The 26,953-nt window shown below is 37.7% G+C and overlaps 2 protein-coding genes across 2 annotated transcripts; one reads left to right on the forward strand and one right to left on the reverse strand.

Moving 5' to 3' along the window:
- Window positions 1-600: 600 nt before the first annotated feature.
- On the reverse strand, window positions 601-19,147 carry LOC139743829 (membrane-associated tyrosine- and threonine-specific cdc2-inhibitory kinase-like). The gene is made up of 16 exons (XM_071654285.1): window positions 18,814-19,147; window positions 15,749-15,896; window positions 14,502-14,602; window positions 13,770-13,852; window positions 12,847-12,972; window positions 12,294-12,369; window positions 10,359-10,481; window positions 9,846-9,937; window positions 8,742-8,848; window positions 7,832-7,977; window positions 6,638-6,812; window positions 4,925-5,034; window positions 4,790-4,807; window positions 3,719-3,807; window positions 1,947-2,154; window positions 601-673 (listed from the first exon to the last, which is right to left on the reverse strand). Exons 1-16 carry the CDS (start codon window positions 18,919-18,921, stop codon window positions 641-643), a joined length of 1,743 nt encoding a protein of 580 aa, XP_071510386.1. The 5' UTR covers window positions 18,922-19,147; the 3' UTR covers window positions 601-640.
- Window positions 19,148-20,857: 1,710 nt separating this feature from the next.
- On the forward strand, window positions 20,858-26,489 carry LOC139743831 (BET1 homolog). The gene is made up of 4 exons (XM_071654286.1): window positions 20,858-20,982; window positions 22,264-22,373; window positions 23,066-23,122; window positions 24,640-26,489. Exons 1-4 carry the CDS (start codon window positions 20,961-20,963, stop codon window positions 24,793-24,795), a joined length of 345 nt encoding a protein of 114 aa, XP_071510387.1. The 5' UTR covers window positions 20,858-20,960; the 3' UTR covers window positions 24,796-26,489.
- Window positions 26,490-26,953: the final 464 nt, after the last annotated feature.

Here is a 26,953-nt window from a genome sequence, read left to right on the forward strand (position 1 = left end):
GTGAAATTAAGTATCTGGGGAAATAAAGTGTTAATGAAACTTACAAATACTTCTTGACCTGTTGCCGCAATTTTCTTCCAGCACGCATACATGTACTTGAGTGTGCTACAGGACCTATGTCAAATCATCTTTTTGTGTACAAGGAAGTCAGAACTATTGCAGAATTCCTTTCATATCCTCTTTACATCACTCTAATATTTCACTTCTTCCTGAAAATTTGTGTGAAACCACATAGTGTTGAGGAACAACCAATTTATAATCCCCCAATTCCTTCTCTAACGATCATCATTAATTGCACATCTATCTTCTTCATCTGAAACGGTTCATTGCAAAATGGGCTAAGAGCCACTTTTAAGCATTTTAAATCGTGTCTATCATCACATAGAGCAAAATAAAACCTTTCCATTGGTACCTCACTTGTAACATAATAAGGAATATTCTTGAAGTTATGATTAAAATATTCTGTATTCTCTCAGTGTTTTTTTCTTGTTTTTAGCAGCTTTATTCACAAATATCTAAACTTAACAAAAATGGAGATAACTCATTTTGCTATTAAACTCTTCATTTTCCCAGTATTAAACAAGGATATGTCACTCCTAGGAACAGACAGCTGACAGACATCCCGATACTGTTCCGTCCATCAGTCACTCTCATCACCAAGCTGCTCAAACTCCTGTAACATGAAACGTAGACAGCAGAAAACAACACATCGATTACTTGTGACATAAAATTGCATGTTTGATCATCACCCCTTATTTTTTGTCTCTTGTTCCTGGAACATGCTATCATGCTACTCGAGTTTGGCATTTCGAACCTAAAGGGGACCTCTAGGCGAATGAAGAGTTTTATTTTATCTGGTTTGCTTTAATAAAAAAACACATGCCATTGAAATACCTACAGCACGGTAATAATTTCTGTTGAAAGAGAACGTAATAAATAATATACAGCGTTCATGGACATTTACATCAATTCCATGTACAATTTTCATCTGTTTGTGTACTTTTGTGCCACTGAGTGTACATACACAAGTACATCTAATGCGTATTGGTTCTACAGATATCAAACGCTGTGAAAAAAGTTAATGCCTTATACCTTTACATTTTTCTTTTCTCAGACTTTCATCTGTGCGCAATAGGCACAGATATGACTTACGTATAGACAGGTGTACCATTTTGACCATGTAAAATTATTGGTTTTTACTGGTAAACACACATTAGTATTTAAGCACCAGTGTGAGACTGCTAGTAGTACATTTCGTGGCAATTTGACATGGGGACGAACAGAATTCAAACTCAGAATTTCGAATTAAGTTTTGAAATGCACAAAGTTCTGTAAAACAAACTGCCAATAGTGGAACCATTACATTGGTTTCTGATATCAGTAGTGTAACAAACAGACAAACAAACAAACAAAAAAGTCTTAGATACGTTACATTGCAAAGATCTGTTAAATACCAAGGAGTTCATGTTTGTACCTGATGAAATGAAGTTATGCCCTTCCCTTGCCTCTTTTAAACGTAGATATAATACAAGACTTTTGTTGAATAACTATAATTGAAGTTTTTGTAGAAATTTAATCAAACATTCATGTGATGTCTGCAATGTGTATCTTTTAACATATTTTTCACTCATAGTTTTGCCTCTTTTATTTGTCTTTCTTTCCCTCTTTTCAAGCACATCTTATAATGTGCATACAATTTGTCAAGTGGGAGTCCAGCCGTAGAAAGGCCAATGGCCTCTGCTGGCTCCTCCATTTTCTCTCTTAGAATTTCCTTTTTTTAATCTTTTTTTTTTCTATTTCTCTTTGTTGTGTGTTTTTTTTGTGTATGTACATGTATACTGTTACCTAATGCAATGTTATTATTCTCACTTTTTCCTTTGTTTTTTTAATGAAAATTTGGAAATAAATGAAATGGAATGGAATATGACATCTGTTTTATAACTCACCAAACTGAGGCTTCTGGGTTCAATCATACTAATCTTCTTCTCAGTGTCGCTCTCCTCCGATGCAGAGCTGAAGTTGAGCTTGCTGGGGGTTCCCCTCGGGGTTCCTCTGGGGGTTCCCCTGGGGGTTCCACCCATGATGCGGGATGCGGTGTGAGACCTACGGGAGCTCTGGACCAAGCTGACGTTGGGGCTCGGGTGCTGGTTCAGTCTGCGTCATTGGGTTAGGGTCAATAACATGGGGGAAATGTTTGACGAAAGTACAGGACTAGGACAGGGTAAGGTCATAGGCGTAACAATGAATTCAAACTGTTTAAATCAAGTTAAGTCAAGTCATAGTCTCTAATACCAGACATTTCAAAATCCTACAAAAACCTTTACCTACAGACACTGAAAAAGTCTGAAAACATAGAAAGAACAATACCAGTAGATATTCAATCACAATTTGAAGACTTTTGACCTTGATATTTGACAAGTAATTTTAGGGATTTACCTGTTTACCATTACTAATGGGAGTAGTTAAAGGGTGTGTACAGTTCTGGTTGATGTGAGGATTTAGCTTTTGATGTTTTGCGAGATATTCAGAAACCACTCTATGAGATGTCAAAGAGCATGCAATTCTAAGGGGTATCAAAAGTTTATTTGATGAAAATCGGTTTTGAAATGGCTGAGATATCCAAAAACAAGGTGAAACAAAGAAATTCTAATAAAAAGCGTGGCCTGTCACCTTTTATTATCATCACTTTTTGGGATATCTCAGCCATTTGAAAACCAATTTTCATCAAATAAACATTGAATCCTTCTTAGAATTACATGCTTTTTCATATTTCATAAGAGGTTTCTCATTATCTCACTTAAGAATGTTCAAAACATGAATCCCCACCTCAACCAGTACTGTACAGTTCCTTTAATAATTGAGTATGTTTACTGTGTATGATAATATACTGTATACGCCAAATATTTCGCGAGGTTTTTATTTTCGCAAATTTCGCGAGTCAGGTGCTATTCGCAACATTAAAGATACACAAAAATATTGACTCTGATCCCGATGTGGATGTGACGTACGCGTGTACATTTTTCCGTTCAGTACAGGACTCCACAATCGCGAATTTAACCACTCACGAAATCATCGGGAATTCCTGATTCGCGAAAATTTAGACTCTCAAAATATATGGCGTATACAGTATTAGCATAGAGATATTTTCGCAAGTGAGGACTTAGTCACAGTAATTTTCGTGAGATGCTGTTTTTGCGATTTACCACTGATGCCACTGTTCACTCTGCCAATCTACTGTGCATTGCCATGGTGATATTTTTCCTTGTTGTTAAATTTGCGGCCCAAAAGTGATACAGTGCACTCCAGTTATAACGAACACGGTGATAACGAAATTCCGGTTACAACAAAGTAAAAATTCAGACCAAACACTATCTGTTCTTTGTTCTTTATTGTTTATTTGTTCGGTTATAACAAAATTTCAATAGAATCAAAGAAAATTGCCAGTCCAGGGGGGTGTATCATAAAGCTGTTCGTAAAGTTACGAACGACTTACGAGCGACTGGTGATCAGTTCTTGTGCTGAATTATGGAAATTCTGATACAGTATAGCACATCAGAACTGATCACCAGTCGCTCGCAAGTTGTTCGTAACTTTACGAACAGCTTTATGAAACACCCCCCAGAGGACTTTGTTACAATGTGAGTCCACTGCACGGGAAATTCACAAAAATTAAACCCTTGCAAAATTAAAAGCTTTTCCAGTAGAGAAGTGGTCTCACCTGGTGGAGACAATTCCAGTAGATATCGGAGACGAACTTCTGGGAGTGGGGCCCCTTACACTCTTCATGTGCATGGGTGTAGCAGGTATCTGGAAACTCCTGATAGAAAGAATAATTCAGATAATATGGTGTCATTAAATAGAAAAGCTAATTCCAATTTGACTCATTTCAGATTTGTTGAGAACGTCAATGCGCTTTACAGACTATTATTACCCTGGTCACTGGATACATTATCTCCAACCAGCACTCACAGTGCTCACATTCCACTTCCTGGGGAGCATTCCAGCCAGTCGCAGCCATTTTACAGGCGCACACATGCTGATCAACCAACATAAACATTCTCATCCTACTGCATACCCATTTATACTCCTGGGTGGAGAACAGCAATTGTGTGGTCAATGTGTCTTGCTTAAGAGCGAACGTATCAGGCTTAGCATGGGCTTGAACCCACGAACCCAAACCACACTCACGTAATTCAGAGACAGGCGTTTTTTTATCCAACTTGGCTATGACGTGTCCTCCTTGTAAGATGATCAGAAGGTTTGAAGTCAAATGTAACTCTACATTGTATGATCAAATCGACTCCTGGGAATAAAGAAATACCACGCAACCATGCCAACAAATTTAACATTATTTTTGTTTGTAGAAATGATTAAAGTTTCATATTTTTGTTTAAATAAATAATTCTAAAACTAAATGCTGCTTCCTCAAAGTAACAAATGCGAAGTTATTAGCTTCCTACGATTCAGTCAGCCTTGCCTTAGTCAAATCCGAAGGGACAGGAAAACATTCTTGGTTTTAGGGGAATCAACTTGCACAATGATCATCATACTGATATTCATCACAGGAAGGATTTCTCCCAGTGTTTCGACTTAAACAAGGTTGACAAATATTGACTACACCAGGCAACATTCATTCTTACGTATTGTATTCCTGAGATAGAATTGAATTAAAATCTGCATGCCAATGTGCAGCTTGTGCTGCTGTGACATCACTACCTCAACTCATTTGCACTTTGTTATACTGTGTAAGTTTCTCAATACATGCTACATTGTTTACCCAAAGCAGTACCAAAATATTCATTTGATTCTAATGTCTTTATTGGTTATTTAAAATATGGCATTACACTAACCCCTGCCAAATCCACTTTGAAAATGAATGTGTTGAAAAAAGACAAGTTGTGTGAACACCACCTCACCTGCTTACTCTGCTTCCGCTATGTGAAACTGCATTTGGCTCTTCCTCACTAGAAAACGACAGGCTGCCAAGTGGACAACCCAGGGAACCATGAGAGATGTCACTCTCAAAAATCTCATCTGAAAGAAGAAGGGAAGGATAATAATGAAAGCATTCATTATATTCCACATGCTAAGAATGTTGCAATAGGATTGGCCCAGAGCTGATCACGTGATGAAGCGTAGTTTTGCCCATCACATCACCTGAGACGAAAAGTTCGTTACACTCCATGTTGATAGTCCCTTTAGTTTCGCTGATCTCCACACAGTCCACACAGTCCCAACGCAAGATGAGTACGCGCGAAATAAAAGTGCGTTGCACTGTGGACTATCATGTGACCTAAGTCACTTGATAGTACACAGTGCAATGCACTTTCACTTCGGTGCCGCGCGGTGCACACAGCAAATTAATTGCTTTGATATCTACGCGCACACGTAGCCTAAGTCCTAAGGATACCTAAAGACAGCTAAAACGGTTTCAGATGTGGAATAAAATGGGAATTTCTAGGACCCTAGATGTGGAATATAGAGCAAATAATCAACTTTTAGTTTGAGGCAATGAGACAAACTATCACTTCCTCGGCGATCTAAAATGTGTACGCTATCTTTCCTCAGCTGCGCTTCGGAAAGATAGCTACATCCAGATTGCCTCGGAAGTGATAGTTTGTCCCATCACCTTCACCAGCGTTGATTATTTGCTTACTATCCTTCCCACAAGTACTACAGCATATGCCAGCTCATTCTTCCCACGCACCATCCACGACTGGAACAACCTGCCTGTTGATCCCGCTGCATACCCATCCCTCATCGCCTTCAAATCTGCGTTGAGGGAGCTACAGTATGTAGGTTGTAACTCTTCATCCAGAGATTTTTACTTGCACCTGTAAATATTTTGCACCTGTATTCAAATTTCTGTTGCCCCGATGCGGCGTATGCGTATGTTCTCACAGTGCGTTCATCCTCGACCATTCGAGGGCAGCACTTTACCGGAAGAAGAAGAAGAAGAAGAAGGAAAGGGACCATATTTTCTGCATGTGCTTACAGGACAAGTTCCCCTCTGTGGACTGAGTGAATGCAGCAATAACTCATAGAATACACCAGTGAAAGTTTGAGGGAAATCTGACAATTTATTCAGATGTTACGAATTTTGGAAATTTCAGTGCTACCATGGTTGGATGAGAAGACAACTATGCTTTGTGGCATCACATGTGTAGAATGATATGAAGAAAATAAAAAGGGAATTTCACAAAATTTATTATTTCTTTAAAAGTACTCAATCCCTCAACTTGTTGCTGATGTACATGCTAAGGGTAATATCTTTACCCTTGCCTTCTGAAAGAGGCAAGTCAAGTGCTCTTTTATCATGCCAGAAAAGTGAAAATATGTTGAATTTCCTTAATGTTTGCTTTATATTGTTCTACGCATGCAACATCATAAACTAGTAGTGTTCTCATCCATGGTGGCACTGAAACTTCAAAACTTCATAACTTTGAAGGGATTGTCAGACTTTCACTGGTGTGTTCTACTTTATACATTGCTGCATTCACTCAATTAACACATGTAACTAAGGTGAACTTATCCTTAAATGGCAAGTTTTGTGAACAAAGGACTCATACAATTTGAATACATCACCAAAATGGTATTCATCAACGCTACATGGATGAAAATGAAAACTGCTCTTTACCATCTGAGAAACTGAGATCCCACTCCGATGGATGTCGGGGTCGGTCTGAGACACCATCAGCCTCCTCCAACCTCTGGTTGCCATAGCGACTACCCACGAGAGGTTTCAGTATTCTGAAGACAACACCTACGATGATGGCAAACAGCACGGATATCCACCCAAACAATTTCTTCCACTGAACAGAGAAAGAAGAAAATAAAAGTAAAATTCTAAGAAAGAGAAACATCACATACAATGTTCAGTCATTGAACAGAATAAAGCATCAATTTGTAACAAATGTTTTGCATAATCTTCATTTTTTTTTGTATACTGTAAAACACAATATTTTCACGGAATGTAATTTTGCAAATTGGGGCCAACGGCCTTTTTAGTGGCATGAGATTTTCGTGAGTTGCCTCTAACATTCAATGCATATATAGTGTAAACAAAAACTTTTGCATGCATTTTAATTTCACGAATCTTGGCTCTCGCAAAATTCGCGAAATTAAAATGCACCTGCACATTCCTCATTTACAGTAATTTGTTCAATATTCATAGTCCATTCTTTGTAGGAATATCATTAAACACTTTACAACAATGGCAAACTGTCAAAGTTGCAGCTACCATAGCAACAGCCAAACAGCCAATCAAATTCCAAGCATATTAGTTGCTGCTATGGTGACTGCATTGACTGCAAGTTGTAATGATTTATCAAAATTGGCCACTGCTGCTATAAATTCAGTGATTCTAAATGTTCTCAAAATATGCAATGAGTATGGTAAACTTGATGGCCACGCTCTATATTGGATTTGTCATAATATGTGCAAGTAATGAAATAATGTTTCTATAATCAGACTATGTTTTCCAATAAAAAAATTTGATGAACAAAAAATAACATAGAATGCCAATGGTGACCAGACCATGTATCTCAACTGACATATTATACTAAAAAAAGCTCCTACCTCAATTTAGAATATCAAATATGCATTGTATATTATTTTGAGTTTAAAAGCCTTTAAATTGTCTGTGCAATCCAAAACAAAAATTATTTGGCATCAATATTGATGTTATTTTGCAAGAATGTTGCACAAACAAACTTTTTGTTTTCTCTGTTGAAAATTTAGTGATTTTTGAGATTAAAGGTCTTGTCATTCCAGGGGATGATCATTATATTGTGGAAAATAACAAGCTCTCCCTTTCGAAGACGACACTCACAATTCTTTTGAGGAGTCTTTGTCTGCGTTGCCAGGCGATGGTTTGTTGGACCATTCTCGACTCCATCAAGGCGGCCAGTGTGGGACGTCTCCTGAAATCTGGGTCCATCATGCTCTCAATCAGATGCTTCAAGGCAGGAGAAATTCCTGGTGTACGATGTAAGAGGGAGTGACAAGAAAATAATAGAATAAAAGACTTCATCAAGTTTATTTTTCTTTAAACAAAAAACAAAAAAAAAATGACAGTGATTGGGTGATATCTTTCTTTAAAATAGCCAACAAGTTGTTATTCTTCTTTTTCTTTTTCATATCACGCATATTTGTATACATGTAAGGCCTGCAAGTGAGGCTAATTGGGAAGAAGCATCTATTAAATTTCAGGTTGAACATCAGCTCTATGGTAACTGATGATGAAAAAAGAAAACTGGAAACAAAACAAAACTTTGAAGGTTCCACGACAACTGAACAAGCAGTAAAAAAGTGCTATGAAATTTGATGTTTTTGTGAGACTTAATATCAGTCAAAGCTACATAGGGAAATCTGAGTGGGGGTTGAGGGCGTGTTCTGAACGTTCTGAACGTTCTAAAGCTCACTCCTATCGGAAGATGCAGAAATGAAGGTATTGAATGTTATTAGTATCACAGGGTGTGATGATGATGATAATGTCAATGACAATAATAATGATAATAATAATAATAGTATTAGTAGTAATAGTAGTACATGTAGAAGCAGCAGTAGTAGCAGTAACAATAATTATAATAACAACAACTTCTACAATAGTATTAACAAAAGTAAAAAACTACTACTACAAAACTACTACTACTACTTTCAATAATGATGATGATGAAAGTGATGATATTTGTAGCCAGATGGATATCCCTGTTTCCCTGGGTAAAGATTATCATTCCTACCTGCTGTAAGTTGCCATGGTATCCTTCCCTTTCTCAAGTCATGCCAAGATTCTCCATTCCGTGGCAGTTCGAGATCACTGGCCAACTCCAGTATCGTGATTCCCAGACTAGTGTAATAAGAAAGAGAGATAGATAGATAGATAGATAAATAGATGCATAAATAGATAGAAGGACAGATGGATAGATAGATAAATAGATGGATAGATGGATAGATGGATAGATGAATAGATAGATAGAAAGATAGATAGAAGATAGATAGATAGATAGACAGATGGATAGATAGATAGATAGGTGGATAGACAGATAGACAGATAGATAGATAGATGGGTAGATAGATGAATAGAAAGATAGATAGATAGATAAATAGATAAACAGAAAGAGAGAGATAAAAATAAAGAGAGAGTGAGAGAAACATAGAGAGGACAGGGAGAGGGAGACAAAATGTATCAAAAAAGAAAACGCTTGAAACTTTAAAGTGAGCTTTCTCACTATTGTGACGCAAGAGAAAGAAAAATACAGAGGCAAATAGACACATTATGAGGAAGTAAAATACAAAAAATGAATGCTCCCACCCCCTTAAAAAACAAATAAAAAACACACAAACAAACAAACAAGATGACATTTTATATGTTAAAGTGAGATATGTGCTTGACTTTATACACACACATCTTGAAAATACAATATATATACAAATACACCTCAACTCAATACTGAATGAGTACAGCAGACATGGCTGCAGCATAGGACAAAAATATCAATGCAGAGGACATAAACATGGCACAATAATAATATTTAGAGAACATCAGGGCATATTTTCCAAGTTTTCAGCTGATTTTAAGTGAATGACTCTCATGGATAGTAACAAACATGTTCAGTACATGGCTGACAATTCTCAAAGGCTTACACTGATGAAATAAAAATATGCATTCTTCACACCTACTATGTCTGATTGATCATATCAAACCTTATCCAAAGAGACAGAATAATTTTCAGCAAACGACTTCAGATCTCACCCATCTCCAATCCTCCCTATCAACATAGTACATTCATCATCACTGCTTCAACCTCTCCCATCAAACTCCTCTGAGTTCGGATTCTACCCACCTGAAGACATCAGCATGCTTGCCAAAGTGGCCCTGCAAGAGCTCTGGGGCGAGGTATTTGGGATCACCTTCTTGGGCATCGGTCACCTGATCCTGTCATGTGACAAGTCACATGAAGAGGGTAAAAAACAAACAAACAAACAAGCAAATAAATGAGAATGTAAACTATACCAACGTCAGATCAGTGTATAAAACCATCAAATCTTTTAAAAGCTTGAGAAACACTTGTGTGCAGGTCTTTCAAAGTGCATTTGCAGAGGAATGTAGTGAGGTTCTGAATAAGGTACCATGGACTAAAATTCCAATTCAAACAATTTACAATTCCAATATTGCATGAGCTTCGCATGAGCTTTAATAACTCTCAAAACTAACTTTGAGGGGGAATTTTTAAAAAGAACTCTGATGATGGGACGTACAGCAAGCTAACTTTCTTTCTGAACTTTTCATTTCACCCCCCCCTCCCCACAAGAAATCAATGTAAAACATGAAGAAGGACTGGAATTGTCCAACTCACCTCCGTAATATGCACTGACAAGCCGAAGTCGCCAAGTTTGCAAACCCCCTCGTAGGAGATGAAGATATTCTCAGGCTTAATGTCCAGATGAAGAAGACCATGGTCATGCATGTGATTCAAGCCCTGAAGGATCAGTGCCACCATGGCAAGGAGAACAAGGAAAAGTAGAATTTACGCGGTGCGTAATATATGTCCCCGCCGGAAGTAGCATTTTGTAGCAAAATGTACAATACAGGTCACAAATCAAGGTCAAAGGTCAAAGAAATCAAAGGTCAAAATTCTGTGTAGAAGTTTTGAAGCCCTCACCTGCTGCCATCACATAAAGCAAACGGAATCGAAATCGGGTTAGAAATGGCGAAGGAGTAGCATTTTGTAGCCATTGTACAATATAGGTAAAAAATCAAGGTCAAAGGTCAAAGAAGTCAAAGGTCAAATTCTGTGTAGAAGTTTTGAAGCCCTTACCTATTGCCATCACATAAAGCAAACAGAATCAAAATCGGGTTAGAAATGGTGAAGGAGTAGCATTTTGTAGCCAATGTACAATATAGGTCAAAAATCAAGGTCAAAGGTCAAAGAAGTCAAAGGTCAAAATTCTGTGTAGAAGTTTTGAAGCCCTCACCTAGTGCCATCACATAAAGCAAACGGAATCGAAATCGGGTTAGAAATGGCGAAGGAGTAGCATTTTGTAGCAAAATGTACAATACAGGTCAAAAAATCAAGGTCAAAATTCTGTGTAGTAGTTTTGAAGCCCTCAACAAGTGCCATCACATAAAGCAAATGGAATCGAAATCGGGTTTAGAAATGGCGAAGGAGTAGCATTTTGTAGCATAATGTACAATATAGGTCAAAGGTCAAGGTCAAAGGTCACAACTGAAATTCTGTGTACAAGTTTCAAAGCTCCCACATAGTGCTATCATATAAAGCAAACAGAATCAAACTTGGCTCATAAATGACAGAGAAGTAGCAAATTGAAGATTTTGATCACACACGGACTCACGCACGGACACACGGACGGACACACACACGGACACACACATGTACGGTGCCCGTTTCATAGTCCCCTGCTGGAACTCGTTCGGCGGGGACAAAAAAATATTAAAATATTGACAATTAGTTATGGTGGTGGCAACATCAATGAAAGCAATAGAAGTGGAAGTAGTTACTTTCAAGTGTTTAAAAACGGTGCCTTACCAATTTTGCAATCAAACTCTTCATTTGTGACACTGCACCACAAAACCAACAAAAAGTCGCCAGACAGGGATTTTTAGTTAAGGGCAGATTCTGAAAGAGCAGACTTTAAGCTTTAAAATGATGTATAACTGAATTCAAATGGACTCCCCTAAAATATTTAAATATTGGAAAGAACGCACACACTCTGGAAGAGCGCGAGATGAGAAAAGAGGCTTTGAAGTACAGGGTCTATTCAGGAGCTTAATTTTTTCAAGCCGTGTGAGCTATGCAATGAAAGGGACAAAACACAGGATGTAAGCCACTGGAGTAACAACAATGAAGGGATTATCAGTTTAAGCTGAAATTGAGCATGCTTTATTAACACATCCTGTCCATGATCAATGCCAACTTTCACAGCAGTAGCATTATCCTTTCAAAAGAATATAAGAGTTGAAAGTGAGGAGAGTGCAAACGATTTCAAGAAATGAAAAGAGGTCTCTAAAGACATATACCTGATCATTTAAAATAGTTCCCCCCAAAAAAGGGTTGTAGAAAAACTGATGAAAACACACTTTCCCATTCACGTTATGATCGCAAACTTAGGAATAATGTAGAAGAAGGATAGCTCTTTCAGAAAATATGAAAAAGTCAAAATTGACTTGGTTGACCTATTTCACCTTTCTTGAGTCCTCATGCAAAATCAAGGGGTGCGACTTTTTGTTGGTTTTGTGATGCATGGTCACATTTATCATTTGGAAGTCTCACCTGTATCAGATCGACTAGAAAGCTCCATAGAATGCTCTCAGGTATGTTGTGATTCTGGTCTGCATACGCCTGCAAACTACGGATCAAAGATCAGGACGGACAAACAAAATAAAAGAAAGTATACCAATTACAAGGATAGTCAAAATAACACAGACTGTTATCAACAATGGCAACAGCAAAAACAATAGTAATAATCACAACAATGACAATGATAGCACAAGTAATACCATCACCACTAAAACTGCTGAATATCTACATGATAAGATTACTGATCACCTGCATGAGCAATTGATGCTTAACCCGTTGAGGATGAGTCCCGAGTATACTCAGGCAGGTGTCTATGGGAAATGTGTGTTGTAGCAAAATTAAACCGTCCTCAACAGTTTAAGTAGAGCTACAGCTGTCATTATCGAGATGTATGTATGCCAATGATTTCTTTTTTATCAATATGACTATGATTGCCTTTGATTTCTTTTGTATTATTATGACTATAACTCAAACGCTGATAATCGATGTCTATCTACGTTGATGAAGAGTGATGTATCAAACTCACCTCATCTTGCAGAGCTCGGTCTGGATGTAGAGGTGTCCTCTCTCAGCCCACGCCCGGTGAAATTCAACACAGTTCGGGTGTCTCGACAAACTCTCATGCTTTCTCACCTCCTCCAGCTTCCGTCTCCTAGCAACCACAAAATCGAAAACACATGGTGTCAATCAGACAAGGAACATTCAGTCAGAATCTCCTTCAGAGGATAGTGAAACTGAAATACACGTATATTGAGTGAATGCATCAATATCAATAGAACATATCAAGAAAGTTTGCAGAAAATCAGTCAGAAATCTATTCAAAAGTTTCCCTGATGTGTTCTACTAAGTTTTGCATATCATGTACAGATATTTTCTCCACCTGCTACTGGTCAGATATTTTGGCTTGTTTGTGCGGGTGTAGAGATTCTTACTTCACTCTTTTCAAAATAAATAAGACAAAGTAACAAGAGGCAGTACATGTACTAGTACTGAAATGTTGTTATTCAGCGATTCACCGTACCCACAGAAAACAAGTAGTGTGTTCTGCTCTTGAAGTACTAAACTAGGGTGTTGTTAGCCCAAGAAATCACTATACAATTTTTGTACGTCATGGCCCACGCAGCATGCTAGAAAACATTGAAACCTTGAGAATCAAGGCAAGATTTGTCTTGTTTGAAAATAACCTCCAATATCGAGTAAGTATTACACGTGTATAAAGCCACCGATACAATGAATAGACTACATACATAAACTTAAACAATTTTTTTTGTGTGTGTATGTTTTATTCTTTTTTTTTGTTATCATTACAAATCATTTGTAAATCATTTGATCATGTTTGTGATATGATTTAATAAAACATACAAATAAAAAAAATTTGTCTTGTTTGTGTGTGTGTGTGTGTGTGTGTGTGTGTGTGTGTGTGTGTGTGTTTAGTTGCTCTCAACTCACTTGTCAGATTCTCCTCTGAAACGCTCCCGGGATCTCTTGACAGCGTAATACTTGCCATCTTCCCTGCTCTTTACCTTGAATACCTTTAGCATGCATCAACAGATATAAAGAAGTAGACAGATTTAAAAAAAAAATACTGGTAAACTTATAACACATCATAAAGTTATATGCATCAACTCCCAGTAAGCAAACTTATGTTGCTCATTGACATTCTTTGTTGTCATACATTGAGCATTATCATTGTACAATTAAGAGTGAAAAAGCTTTATCTTCTATTGAACATTATTTAGTTTAACAGTCTACTTGTACACATTCACATCAAAATAAAAATCAAGAATAACCTAGAATATCTGACATAAAATAATCAAATCACCATTTTCTGACTGGCATACACTGTACACCAATTTCATGATCTGCAGAGTCTAAGCTACTACATAACAGAACAACTTGTACCACTTATTTCCAACTGACGAGTCCCGAGTATACTCGAGGTAGGTGTCTATGGGAAATGCGCCTTGTAGTGAATCAGTCCATCCCCAACGGGTTAAAACTTTCTTAGATCTACTGACAGGGTATCCATTGGCTTCTCATTTTGACAAAAAGTCCACAATCACCTTCTTTTGCAGTTTGTTTGAGATAATGTGTAGATTCTTTCAGCAGAAAGCAGTCCGAGATGGCATGTTTAATACACGTGTACAGGTCAAAATGAATACGAATACCAGTATTGCTAACCTCTCCAAAGGAGCCTGCACCTAGTCTGTCTTCAACAGTAAAACACTGATCAAAGTATAGGGCGCTACTGTGCTGGTTGTAGTGCGGACTCGCTAAAACAGCTGTACGGGAGAGTCTAGTCAAGGAAACAAATGAAAGGATTGAATACAAGTACATAGTACATGTACATACAAGTACAGTATGTAGGTGCACAATAAAGGGTGAGGGATAAAACACTGAACACTTGTACTGGTCCAACGGTCTCAGACCCACCAAAATCACTGTTGGGCCAGTAAGTTTTTAGGAAATGCCAAATTTACTGGTCAGGTATGAGTGGTGAAAAATAAAAATAACATTGTTGGGGGTCAGTTAGTCGAAAAAGAAGAAGAAGAAAAAAAGAAGGACCAGTTACAAACTTTATAGAAAAACTGGGTATCTATTGGTCGGACGAGGACAAGTCGAAAAAAATGGGTTAGTGTACAGCCCTGGATAAACTGAAGAACTTCAAACAGCACAAACAAATCACTTGACAGTTCACATGCCTAGGCATATTATGAGCTAAAAACTTGTTTATAGGCAGCACACTCATTCTCATAAAATTGTGCCTTGTACATGTACATGTATCAATTGGGAAAGCCAGGGTCATGCAACAAAAAAGGGTTTTTACTAATAGGAAATCTCTATTAACTGAGAATTATTGTTTCCAGACATCTGTTAGAATCAGCAAAAAAAAAAAAAAAAAAGAAAAAAAAAAAAAGCAACTCCAGCATAGGCTAATTGAAAAAAAAACAAAACAAAAAAACCCAAAACACAGCATTCGTTTCAGTTTGGCTCGGGCATCATTGCTTTGCTCCTTTCTGAACTTACATGCACATACGCTGGTACGTACAATGTAGGGTCTATTGTACTTTACAGCCTTTGTTTCTATTGAGGTGAATCTTTCTCTGAGGTACCGGTACAATTTAAAATGCAACAAAGACATGACATTTACAAGGTGTACACTATTTTGGTGGACATGTAGAAATGCAAGATTTGTGAAGTTATGAAAACTACAATATACAAGTATTTTAGGCGTGCAGAGGTATGGTGACAAAGAGCACTTATGATTTCATGTAAAACCTTACAATTCAATTCAATTTCTTTTTTTACTCAACGTGCATACTCTTTTCTAGGTAACATGATGGAGAACAAACATCTCCCAAATTGATATTAAAGGGCGCTCTCTCTCTCTCTCATCAGCGGAATATGGTAACAAAGCTAAAGGATACAATTCTCAGACTGCCTGAATGACACATTTCGCGGCTGGTGTTCCTCCGTCCGTGATCGGTGTGGAAAGAGTCGGCTGACAGAGGAAAGGCTCTTTCCCTGAAGACGAGGTGGCTGGGATTCCCTGGGTGTGCCACCTACATGTAGGTGCTGTGGTTATAAGCAACAAGAAAATAACAAATCTGCAATGAAGTCTCTGGACATACATACTGTTGAGTTCTTAGAATATGGAGACAGGAAAAATACAGTCATTCAGATGTCGGATTACTTCAGATGCAGGAACATTTGAAGACCTGAATTATATAAGAACGACCCGAGTCCAATTTTTGGCCAAATTCAGTTTGACATGGGAAATTGTAGCTTACAATTGTATGCATGGACTCATCTTGTGTATAAATCATAAATCCTAATTACCCCCGGAAGTGCCTGAAATGCATGAGTTAAATCTTATATTAATGTAAGAATGAAGGACTTGGGTCATTCTTACATTCATATAATAGCGCCCTCTCTCATCCTTCTCTCATCTCTATAGCAGAATATCATGTACATGAATCAAAGAACGACCCAAGTCCATATGAATCAAAGACGACCCAAGTCCACCACACAAAATGGCCTTTCCACAATTGATGTAAATGTTAATTGTCATTTAATATATGTTCTAATTTGTATACAATGTTGCCTTCCCATCACAGTTAAATAGAATATTACTGGACAAATAAAAAAGATATGAAGTTTTTTTTTTAGTTTACTTGAAATGGTCTTCCATGGACTTGGGTCGCTCATATTCATATACTCATTTATTCAGGTCTTTAAGTACAGTGTACACCTGTACTGCAAAGCTCAGACTCCTCTCTCCAAGAAGTCAAAATACAATCTGACTAATCCATGCACAATCAAGTAGTGGGCTGCAACTGCCCTCCATAGAATGAATAAACATCAGCTCAATGTTACACCTGGGAGGTGGGAACTTCCCACCTCCCTGGCTACAAATGGCCAGGCGAATAATACTGTATACATGTCCCTTTGTCCTATTGTTGTATAGCTTACTAAGCTATACAATGGGACAAAGGGACATAGATTGTAACACAGGATTACTACAGCTGTACAAGGGGTGCCAGCAAACTCCCAGTTTATATTAGGCTGTGTGGTCAATTACTAATCAACCTGTTCCTTACGGGAACCTGGTATGTCCAGGTTCTCGTTGGAGCAACTCATATGGGAACCTGGTATACCAGGGCCCCATTTCATAAAAACTTGCTATGATAGCAACTCTTGCTGGAATGGCAATTGTCATGGTAATGACAAGAATCCAGCTTCCTGATTGACTTTGCTATGGGAAGTTGTCATTCCAGCAAGAGTTGCCATCCTAACAGAAACATCTTTTATGTAATAGTGCCCAGGTTCCCAAGATGAAGACAAGAGTGCATGCTTTTTGTGACCTAAAATGTGTTTCTTTGTGTTGTAATGCAAAAAAAAAAAAAAAAAAAAAAAAAAAATGGGTTTGATAAAAAGATAAGAGTTTACTCTATCACCATAGTATGTTTTTTTCCCTGTTGGAAAAATGTGTACACAGTAAATGGGTACTTTTCAAGGATGTCTCTTTATTTTCTGTTTCCTATCGTGCATTATACACGTTTGTACATTATGTACCCCTGAATACAATTTGATCTTCTAGAACACTTCAATGAGAGATAACTTTGTCACAAAATTGCTTCAAACAAGCAATTTATTAAAATTTATGCCAAAATTACAAATTTTGGGTGAATGGGTGTAATGCAGGACAGAAATCCATGCACTAACATTGTATGAAGGTCAAATTATGAATGCTCATTGAAACTTTGCTGTTTTTCAAATGAATGGCTTAATTTTGATGAAAGAAGATAACACCTGTACATGTAAAATTTCATTGGAAATTGTGTTTTAAACCATTTCTAGACTTAGTGGTGAATGCACGTAACATGGACAGACCGTCTTGTCGCATTTTGGTCTGTCCATGTTACGCGCGTTCACCACTAAGTCCACAAATGGTATAGGGACCTAAAACACAATTTTCAAACTAACAAACTAATAAACTAAAACACGGTTTATTTACAAATACGCTTAGTAAAATGCGAACATGGCGCATGACTGTGCAATTGTATGTGCGTATTTATAATACCTACATGTATGGTCCATGGAGGAAGGGGGTGCCAATGTTGAGGTACCCTTTTAAGCCGCGCAATGAAAATGCATCGCACACACAAAATGTCATTATTTCACCATGGGGATTCAGAATCAACAGGATAGCCACGAATTTAAAAACTGCAGTATTTATGGCATTTGTTTGAGGCAAAACTAAGGCAAATTTGTATTCTATTGGAATAAACAAGCTGCAGATCCTTAAAATTGATAGGGTGACGATACATGTACCGGTAACCCACAGTACAACTGTAACATAGGTGGCTAACTGAATAACATAAGTTGTCCCACGTTAGAACTGTGCACACACTTGACAAAGTACTACGTAAATTAAATAATTTTATTGTTAGACCCTACAATACTATTGTTCCAAACTGCAACACTCAACTTTTCACAGCATACCGTACAGCGTACAGTAGAATCTAACAGATTCTACAAAATAGTACAGCTAACCGCTACAGGGCTTTTAGGGTCTGTCTATCCATGTTTACACCACCACGACTAGGCCCTACAGCAACAAACATATTCAAACCCTCCTATAAAGCTTAATCTTACATTTTGATTTACACAAGAGCTGAGGTGAAATGGAGTGTGTGTGGCACAGCTGTGAGTCAGACTCATGGGTTCGACGTCACCCGTTTTAGACTAGCTCTATAACGTTACATATTGGTCGTTTAGCATGATTAACGTTAGAGGTTATATTCTACAACTCAACTGTCTTCACACTAACTAGATATAGAATCGTATAAAGTTTACACAGCCCTGTCGCTGTACATTGTCAAGTGTAAACACTTGTGTACACAGTCAAGAATAACAACAGGTAGTCGCACTGCGTGTGGCGGCTGTCGCAGTTAAACAACAGGGAGTTCAGCATCGGTTGGTGACTCACCTTTTTCTGAGAAAATGACGCCTCTTGAAAAAACTTCGGCACAGGTCTCGCGGGAGAGGCAAATTCATAAGCAGACATACTCAGACGAGAATTATGACCTGTCATCATTCTGCTCTGAATGGGGTTTCATCTTGTATTTATACAACCAGACGGAACGCAGCCGCTACGCTGCAGACGAACACGTACACTGTCTCTTCTTTGCCTGCAGTTTCGGCTCGCTCCTCAGCTCTGGCTGTCCCTGTGCTGTGGTGTATGGTGTGTGAGCTCGACGAGCTCAGTCTAACGGTTAGATTTCTCTCTGCTGTAAATTAACTGAAGTGTAAAAGGTGCGAAACTGTAGGCCTCGTGGTAGATCTTATCCGTGCGACGCCGGAGTCAGACTTAATTTTCAAACAGTCGTAATACACGTAGAACATTCAGGAGAAGTAAGGGTCATATAAAAATAACTTTGTTTTCTTTGAGTCCACAGAGTCGGAAGACATTACAGCAAACAAACGAACGCCGCTAGTCGAGTCGCTGCCGGTACGACAGGCAGGCACCAATGTTGTGTACTTCTGTGCTGAGCTAGAGAGCAATTCCGTACAGTGTAGTAGTATGCATGCAATCAAGTGGACGGAGGGCAATTGCGCGAAAAATTGAAAGGCGCGCGTTGTTGAGAATTGTTTCTTATGAATGTAAAATAAAATATACAAAATCAAATTTGGCACAATATTTGTCAAAAATATTTTTCGTCTATAATACTCATATAATTTTTTTTTGTTATTCTGAAAGAAAAAATAATTTTGGAGAGGAAAAACATATGAGTAAAAACCATTTTGTGATGTGGTGAAAATAAAACACGTTACACGTCCACGTACGTAGAGCCACGTAGTACAGTCCCATTCATAGTTATATATGGGGTATGACTGGCGAAGTATTTCTAGACCACAAGTTTAAGACTGCTAAAAGGTAAGCCTGCTCAAAATTTCTCAGTTTTACTCTCTATATTATTTGAGATGATTTTTGTTTACCTGTCACAGGTATAACAGACTTAAAGAAACCTCTGACGCTTAGTTATACATGTTGCTTGATCTCCTCATAGCTGCCCTGCAAGTTCAACTTCAATGCAATGGCAATGCAATTGTAATGCAGTGCGTGCCTATGCATGCCCCAATGCATATGCGATGGCCAATGCAATGGTGTCCAAATGTCAATTATCTAGCGAGCATGACCATGATGAGGATGCAGTCAATGATGTCCATGACCAAGTCCACAATGCACGATGATGAATACTGTGTTATAAGTGTATACAAAAAGTCAACAAGAGAGATGTTTCTATTAACTCGAGCTCGGTCACGCTCACTTAGCAGCTGCTCGACTGCTCAAACTGAATATGCTGAAGCTAGTGCCTAATGTTAAAGACAGAGTACCATGTCCAAGCCCATGGCGTATGGTATTGGTATATATGCACAGATAAGAATTTGAATTAGCGTTAGTAAATAAATAATTGAATCACTGTAAGGCGGAACCGCAGTATCGGCAAACAGGGAGCCAATTACCGTATGCAAATTAAAGAGTCTTATCTACATGTAGCTAGATCGAGTAGCAGTACACACGTAAATTTACTAGAGCTAGATCCTCATGTCTAGTCCTAGCTACCGGTACTGTATAAGTGGTTTCTTTCGCGGTGGTTTTATTTTCGCGCTTTGAGGTTGAACCGCGAACCGCGAATTTAAACACACGCGAAAAAGTTGGCACCAATGGAAACCGCAAAAGTTTCTGTATGCGAAAGAAACCACTTTTACAGTAGTATAGAGTCTAATGTGAATGTTTAGGGGCCTATATTTATATTTATGAAGTAATTTAGACCCATTCTATCTTGTTTTTTTTATTTTTCTTCAAACATTAACAATTAAACAAACACTCTTTCTTCATATCTAGCAGATCTCATGTTGCCTTTGCTGTGTTGCCATGATACAGTGAAATGAGAGCTGGGATGGTTGTAAAGGATTTCAAACCAAGCCCAAAGCATAGTATTCCCTAAGAAGAAAACTTACCAGTAAGGGTTGTGCAATCAAGAGAACAGCACTCGTCAAGCCAGAGGGCAAAGGTCAACAAGAGAGCACAGCTGAGGTCAAAGGTCAACAACAGCTCAGAGGAGACTCAAAATGAGGCGGGCAGCCGGTGGAGGTGAGATGCCCATTGACTAAGTACATATTTGTGTTTGATTGTATTGTAATTCACTTTGCAAGCAAAAAATTCACCATTGTAGTTTCATAGACCAAACTGTTTTTCTTGGTGTAAATGTCTTTTTATTTCATTTGTTGTGTGATTTCTTTGCTGCAAGGATACTTGTAGTATTTCATGAGCGCGAATGAAATAATTTTCTCCCAGTTGGGCCCTGTTTTGGTCACATGCAGTTCTGTCTACATTGTACGGTACCACTAGGTATTACAGCTCTAGTTTCATCAAATGCTTCCTAATTCTTACGTATAAATGTGTAACTAGTCATGAAAAAACAAAATTTTGCAACACATTTTTTTTGAGATGATGCTTCCTGTTTCTGCCACAAACTGGCAAGTTTTTGATTTTTTTTTTCTTATTGTATGGAGATGAAATAAAATCAAGAAGTGATTATTTGTCCAGTATAAGATATGTATGGTATCAAATATCAGTGGTAGTATTCACTGATGACAAGATTATGATATCTGCAGTACATACTCTTCTGGGCTTGATGAGTTTAATAGTACAGCAACATGAGGGAAAGAGAGAGAGAGAGAAAAAAAAATAGAGGGAATTATCAACATTGATGGTGCAGAAGCTGTCGTTTTAAAGGTCTTCCATACGGTGGAGAGAATACTTAGCACTACCCTACACATGGACTTGTAGCGATCTACACCAGCGGTATAATACTGAAAAGTTTTTGTTTCTTTTCCTTGTTTTTTTTTTTTCATTTGTTGTAAAGAGTCCCTAAAAGCCATGGTAATAACCATCTGTTAAAATATTAATGGGTTTCTAAGTAAATCAGGTTACATAATTAATAAACAAAGAGTCAGGACCTTAAAAAACACCCATGTTTTAAATATTATTGAAGAGTGTTTCATGTCGGACCTCTTACAATTTTTAATAATGAGGTTGCACTGTATGATGTACGGTGGCGGATCCAGAGGGGGGCACACCGGGTGTGCACCCCCTCTTTAGTTTTTGTTAAAACAAAAGAAATAAGAAAAAATGGGGGGGGGGGTAGGGCGCAAGAATCCCCGTTTAATTTTGTAAAGGCACCTCCCTTTTAACCTGTTGAGGACGGATTGAATTTGCTACAACATGCATTTCCCATAGACACATGCCCGAGTATACTCGGGACTCATCAACGGGTTAAGGATTTCCTGGATCCACCCCTGTACATAAAGCATAAAGTTATTTTCAAACATCCTTGATGCATGGATCTGTATCTCAATGTACAATGTGTAGGTGGTGCCAGCTCTGGGGGCAGTCAAGGTTACGGAGATTACAATGCCATTGAGGAAGAAAACGAACAGCTCGCTGAGGGACTCCGCTCAAAAGTTAGCGCCTTGAAGTCGGTAAGATGTGGAAACCCAAAAGATCAGTCTTTTATTGCTCAATTTGAGGTGTGCTCAACTGACAGGTGCGATAGCTACAGCTCTGTGCATTATACTTGCACCTTGCACAACTGAAATGCTGAAATCTTGTGTTGGAAAGTTTAATGGAACTTTGCTGTATAAGTTGTTGTATATTTGAATTAGAATTGGAATTGAACTGAATAGACAAAACCATGTGATTTAAAGTCTTTTGTGCAACAAGACTTGTTTTCCCCTTTGACTCTTCTTTTTGTATACACATCATTCTTTTTTGTTGTGGAATTCTTTCAAGCTTGTACAAAGAGTGAGAAATATAGATATGTTTTGAGTGATATAAAGAAATAAAGTGCTTGGCCATTTCGGTAGTGGACAGGAATTAAGTGTTACCATAAGTTATCATTTTGATCATGCAAATATATCTCGTGCATATATTTGGGGCTATTACAGATATAGTATGATATGATTCTATTTGATTTGATATGGAAAAACTAGGTATTTGACTGATGAAATGACTCGTTACTGAGTGAGAAGCCTCTTTGTGACATCTTTTTAAAAAGAAGATTTTACAAAATTATCAGAACAGAAGATTATAGAGAAATATTTGAAAATGTTTTGTGAGTTTGACATATTGTCTCATGTGGTCAATTCTGTGTTATCCTTCAAATACAAAACAGTTGAGTATTGACATTGGAAACGAAGTAAGAGAGCAGAACAAGTTGGTAAATGAAATGGTAAGTGATTTATTATACAAATGAAGCACAGGTCTGAGTGCGTCAGTCGGAATTGTGTGCATAAGGTAACTATGGAATGCTTAGTCAAAGGGCGAAGCCGAGTGGGTTTAGGCTAAATTCCATAGTTACCGCATGCACACTATATTCCAACTGACGCATGAAAAGACATGTGCGTCATCTGATTTATAGAATGGATAATTTTCTTGTCAAAAACCCATTTTTCTATCGTGTTACCCGATGACAAAATTACTGGATGCATAAACGAGCATGCATCAGTTTTTACTGAATGCATGGCCAACCTGAGTGCGCGAATGCTTGCTGTAGTGAGCGAACCTTTGTTACAAGTACGTGTACTCTTGCTAAGTGCGCGATAACATGTTTACCACTGTGACTCGGCATGCGGCCAGTAAAAATCAACACATAGCTCTCTACCAATCAGATCGCAGAATTCTCGCTACCCATTCTATAATGATTTATATTTGAATGAAATTTCACCCGCACCCCTTCCATGGAATGTTCAGGGATGATATGGATTATATAATACACTCTCAATAGAGCAAACTGATTTTGCAAAGAATGCATGTAATTTGTAAATAACAGATCGTTTTACATCATGGTGAAAAGGCAATGCAAATAGAACAAAATTCTGAATGTCAATGTCAGCACCAAATTTTGTTTTATCATTTTTTTTTAATAAAGAGAGCACTGTACTCTCACTTGCCCTGTATACATGTACACCTCTTGTACCTGTCAATTAATAACTTTCCTTTTAAAACTTCAGAGAGCAAACTTTTTTCATGTTTTTTTTTTTCAAACATGCCATTTTCATAAGAACATTCCTCAAATGTACTGCAAATAAGCTGATAATGACAGATATTACAGCATGATACCACTATTGTATTATATTTGAAACCAATGAAACATTCCAAGTGAGAATTAACCACAGTGGCTTTGGAAGAAAAAAAAAACAACAACACACATTTGTCTAGTTAGGATGCTAAAAAGTGCATGCCTGCTTTTAGTATTTTATCATTTTCCAAATCTTGTGTAATTATGTTTAATAACTGTCATATTCTTATTTCATTCTTGATATAGTCAGTATTGTCCATTGCATACAGTAACTGTGTACTCTGCTATATGTTCTTTTGTCTGGACTCTCAGATATGTATCACAAATGCTTCATCATGAAATTAAAGAGAGAGAGAGAGAGAGAGCAAATATATATATATCCAGTATAAAACAAAACAAAGACAAAACAACAAATCAACAATGCTGAAGATAGCCACATAGTAGTACTTGGGAGACATTAGCCAGAAGGTGTAGAGGGATCAGGCACTATAAATTTGTAATAGGTATCAGTAATATCTCATTTTTATAAGAAGAAAGCTACTTTAAGGTGACGAGGTTGTGTACAGTAAGTGCTTCAATTGGAAAGGAATTTCTTATTGTGTCAAGCTTGTAAAAGCATGGTAATGCCCATACATATAATGCCCTTGATATTCTTTCGTCTGTTTCAGGAGCATGAATTCGATGCCGGGGGTGGATTCTTGAGAGCTACTATGGGGCGTCTTACCCGCTTGTCACGATCTGGTCGGCAGTGCCACTACCTTTACCTATTCCTGTTTGCTGCCTTCGTCTTCTTTATCATCTACGTCATTCTCAAGACAAGGTGACCTTTGAACTCATGGTCGGCACTGGTCTTCACTTTCTGCCAGTGTACTTGTACATACTACATAGAGGAACATTCTATCTAATGATACTTGTAAGTGGTCCATCACTCAGTCTATGAAGATTTTGTTTTTGTTTTTGTTTTGCTCAAGATTGAACAAGTTGTGTTGATACATGCATAATGTTCTAGTATTAAGATCATGAGATTTCTTGGCAGTATTTGATTCATTTGAAGACTCATGTGACCCTGCATTGCAGACTCACAAAGTGCTGTTCACAGTTGTTGTGCATTATCATTATCATTATTGGCTGATTTTAGATTGAAGTCACCTTTCCCAATAAATACAAAGCACTTTGAGATATCATCCTCTGGATAAGTACTTGTATTTGAGTCAAAATATGTATGAACTACTAGGCATTGACAGTCCAAGTTAAACAAGTACATGGGGTTTTTAGAATAGTTATGTCCTCAGACTTTAACAGTGTTTGAATTGTTTGACTGCATGGCTACAAGGACTTGAAAAGCCCCTTAACTTCTCTTATCCCTTTTCTGCACATTGCATTCCTACATGTTTGATAATCAAATCCATCATTTATTTGGCTTTTTTTTTTCTTTACTTTTTTGATGGGTTAGGAACCTGTGATTTTGCAGTTTGATAGAGTTATTTGAAGCTGAGAACCTTCTCGTAGAAACTAACCTTTATTACAGTCTGGAACATGTATGTGTCTGGCGACCTTTTGAGTGGGTTGTATGATGCATGGTAACGTGATACTGTACCTGTATTATCTTGTAAAAAATCCCATAGAGATAACTGAAAGCTGTCTTTCTCTCCATTACTTTCTCACTTGCTAGAAGACAGTTGATTGTCTCCTTTGTTAACAATTATTTGTGGTTTTGGCTTCATACCTTTCAAACCAAGAGGGATGCATTTTTACAAATACTTATAATTTCTGCCATATGAAATTAGCATTATTCCTTTGTACAATGTGACTTCAAAGTAAGAAAAAATATGTGCCAACATCTTCAATGTTACCTTTGTTTAGTCAGATATTATAGTGTGGTCCCCGTAAACACATCATGCAGCATTTCAAAAATTGAAAAGACGACTTCTTTCTGGCAGATTATTGTCACCAGGAGAGATATTAAAAGCACAGTCATCAAATATGGATAATCATTAAAATTAAATGTCTGTGGTACAGAGTGTACGTATTTTGACCCACCTGAATACGGTATGTTTCAAAGAAATTGCTCTGGTGTCTGGTTTTAGTAATGGTAATTTAATAATGATAAAAACAATAATTATTATGATAATATTATGTAAGAAATATTTCCATCTGAATAGATGTCATAATGTCGAATTCAAATTTCCGTTTCCAGACATTCCATTGCCAGTTTTTGTTTAATGGTTTGATGCACAGCGGTTAATGTGCTTTGGGCAAAAGTGTCCCGAGGGGGCATTTCTACAGTGATAACTGTCCTAGGCAGAAATTGTCCAATCAGCGAAAGCAGTCTTCCCCAGGAAGAGATAACTCGTGATGTAAAATGGCTTGGAAGTTCATGATGTAAAATGGCTTGGAAATTCGGTGAAAGATGAAATCTTTGATCCATTCAACTCGGCTGCGCCTCGTTGAATGGATCATTTCATCTTTCACCTCATGAAATATTCTGTCCATTGCACTCATAGGCCCGAATTCACGAAGGTGGTACAAATGAAACCATGGTTTAAACCATGGACAAAAACCATGGAGCGCCAAGTGTCGCATGGGATATTTCGTTACGAAGTCAGTCATTTCGTAGATGAAATGATTATTTTGTAATGAAATGACAACATTTTCTAACTAAATGAACATTTCGTCTACGAAATGATAATTTAATTGACGAAATGGTCATTTTGTAGACGAAACGGTCATTTTGTCGACGAAATTACCCATTTCGTAATGAAATATTGTGTGTGACACTTGGCGCTCCTTAGTTTTTGTCCATGGTTTAAACCATGGTTTCATTTGTACCACCTTCGTGAATTCGGGCCAAAAAAATTCACTTGTATACCATTTAATGGTCTACGTAGATACTTACTGGTTTGTGATTATTCATAATGCAATTACAAGTGTAACTTGTGCAGCGAGGATCGAATTTGTATTGCCTGCAGTGATATCACGTCA

Source organism: Diadema antillarum, unplaced genomic scaffold (genome assembly GCF_040938485.1).
Source record: "Diadema antillarum isolate AM-2024a unplaced genomic scaffold, OU_Dant_1.0 seq00001111_RagTag, whole genome shotgun sequence".
Taxonomy (NCBI): Eukaryota; Metazoa; Echinodermata; class Echinoidea; order Diadematoida; family Diadematidae; genus Diadema; species Diadema antillarum.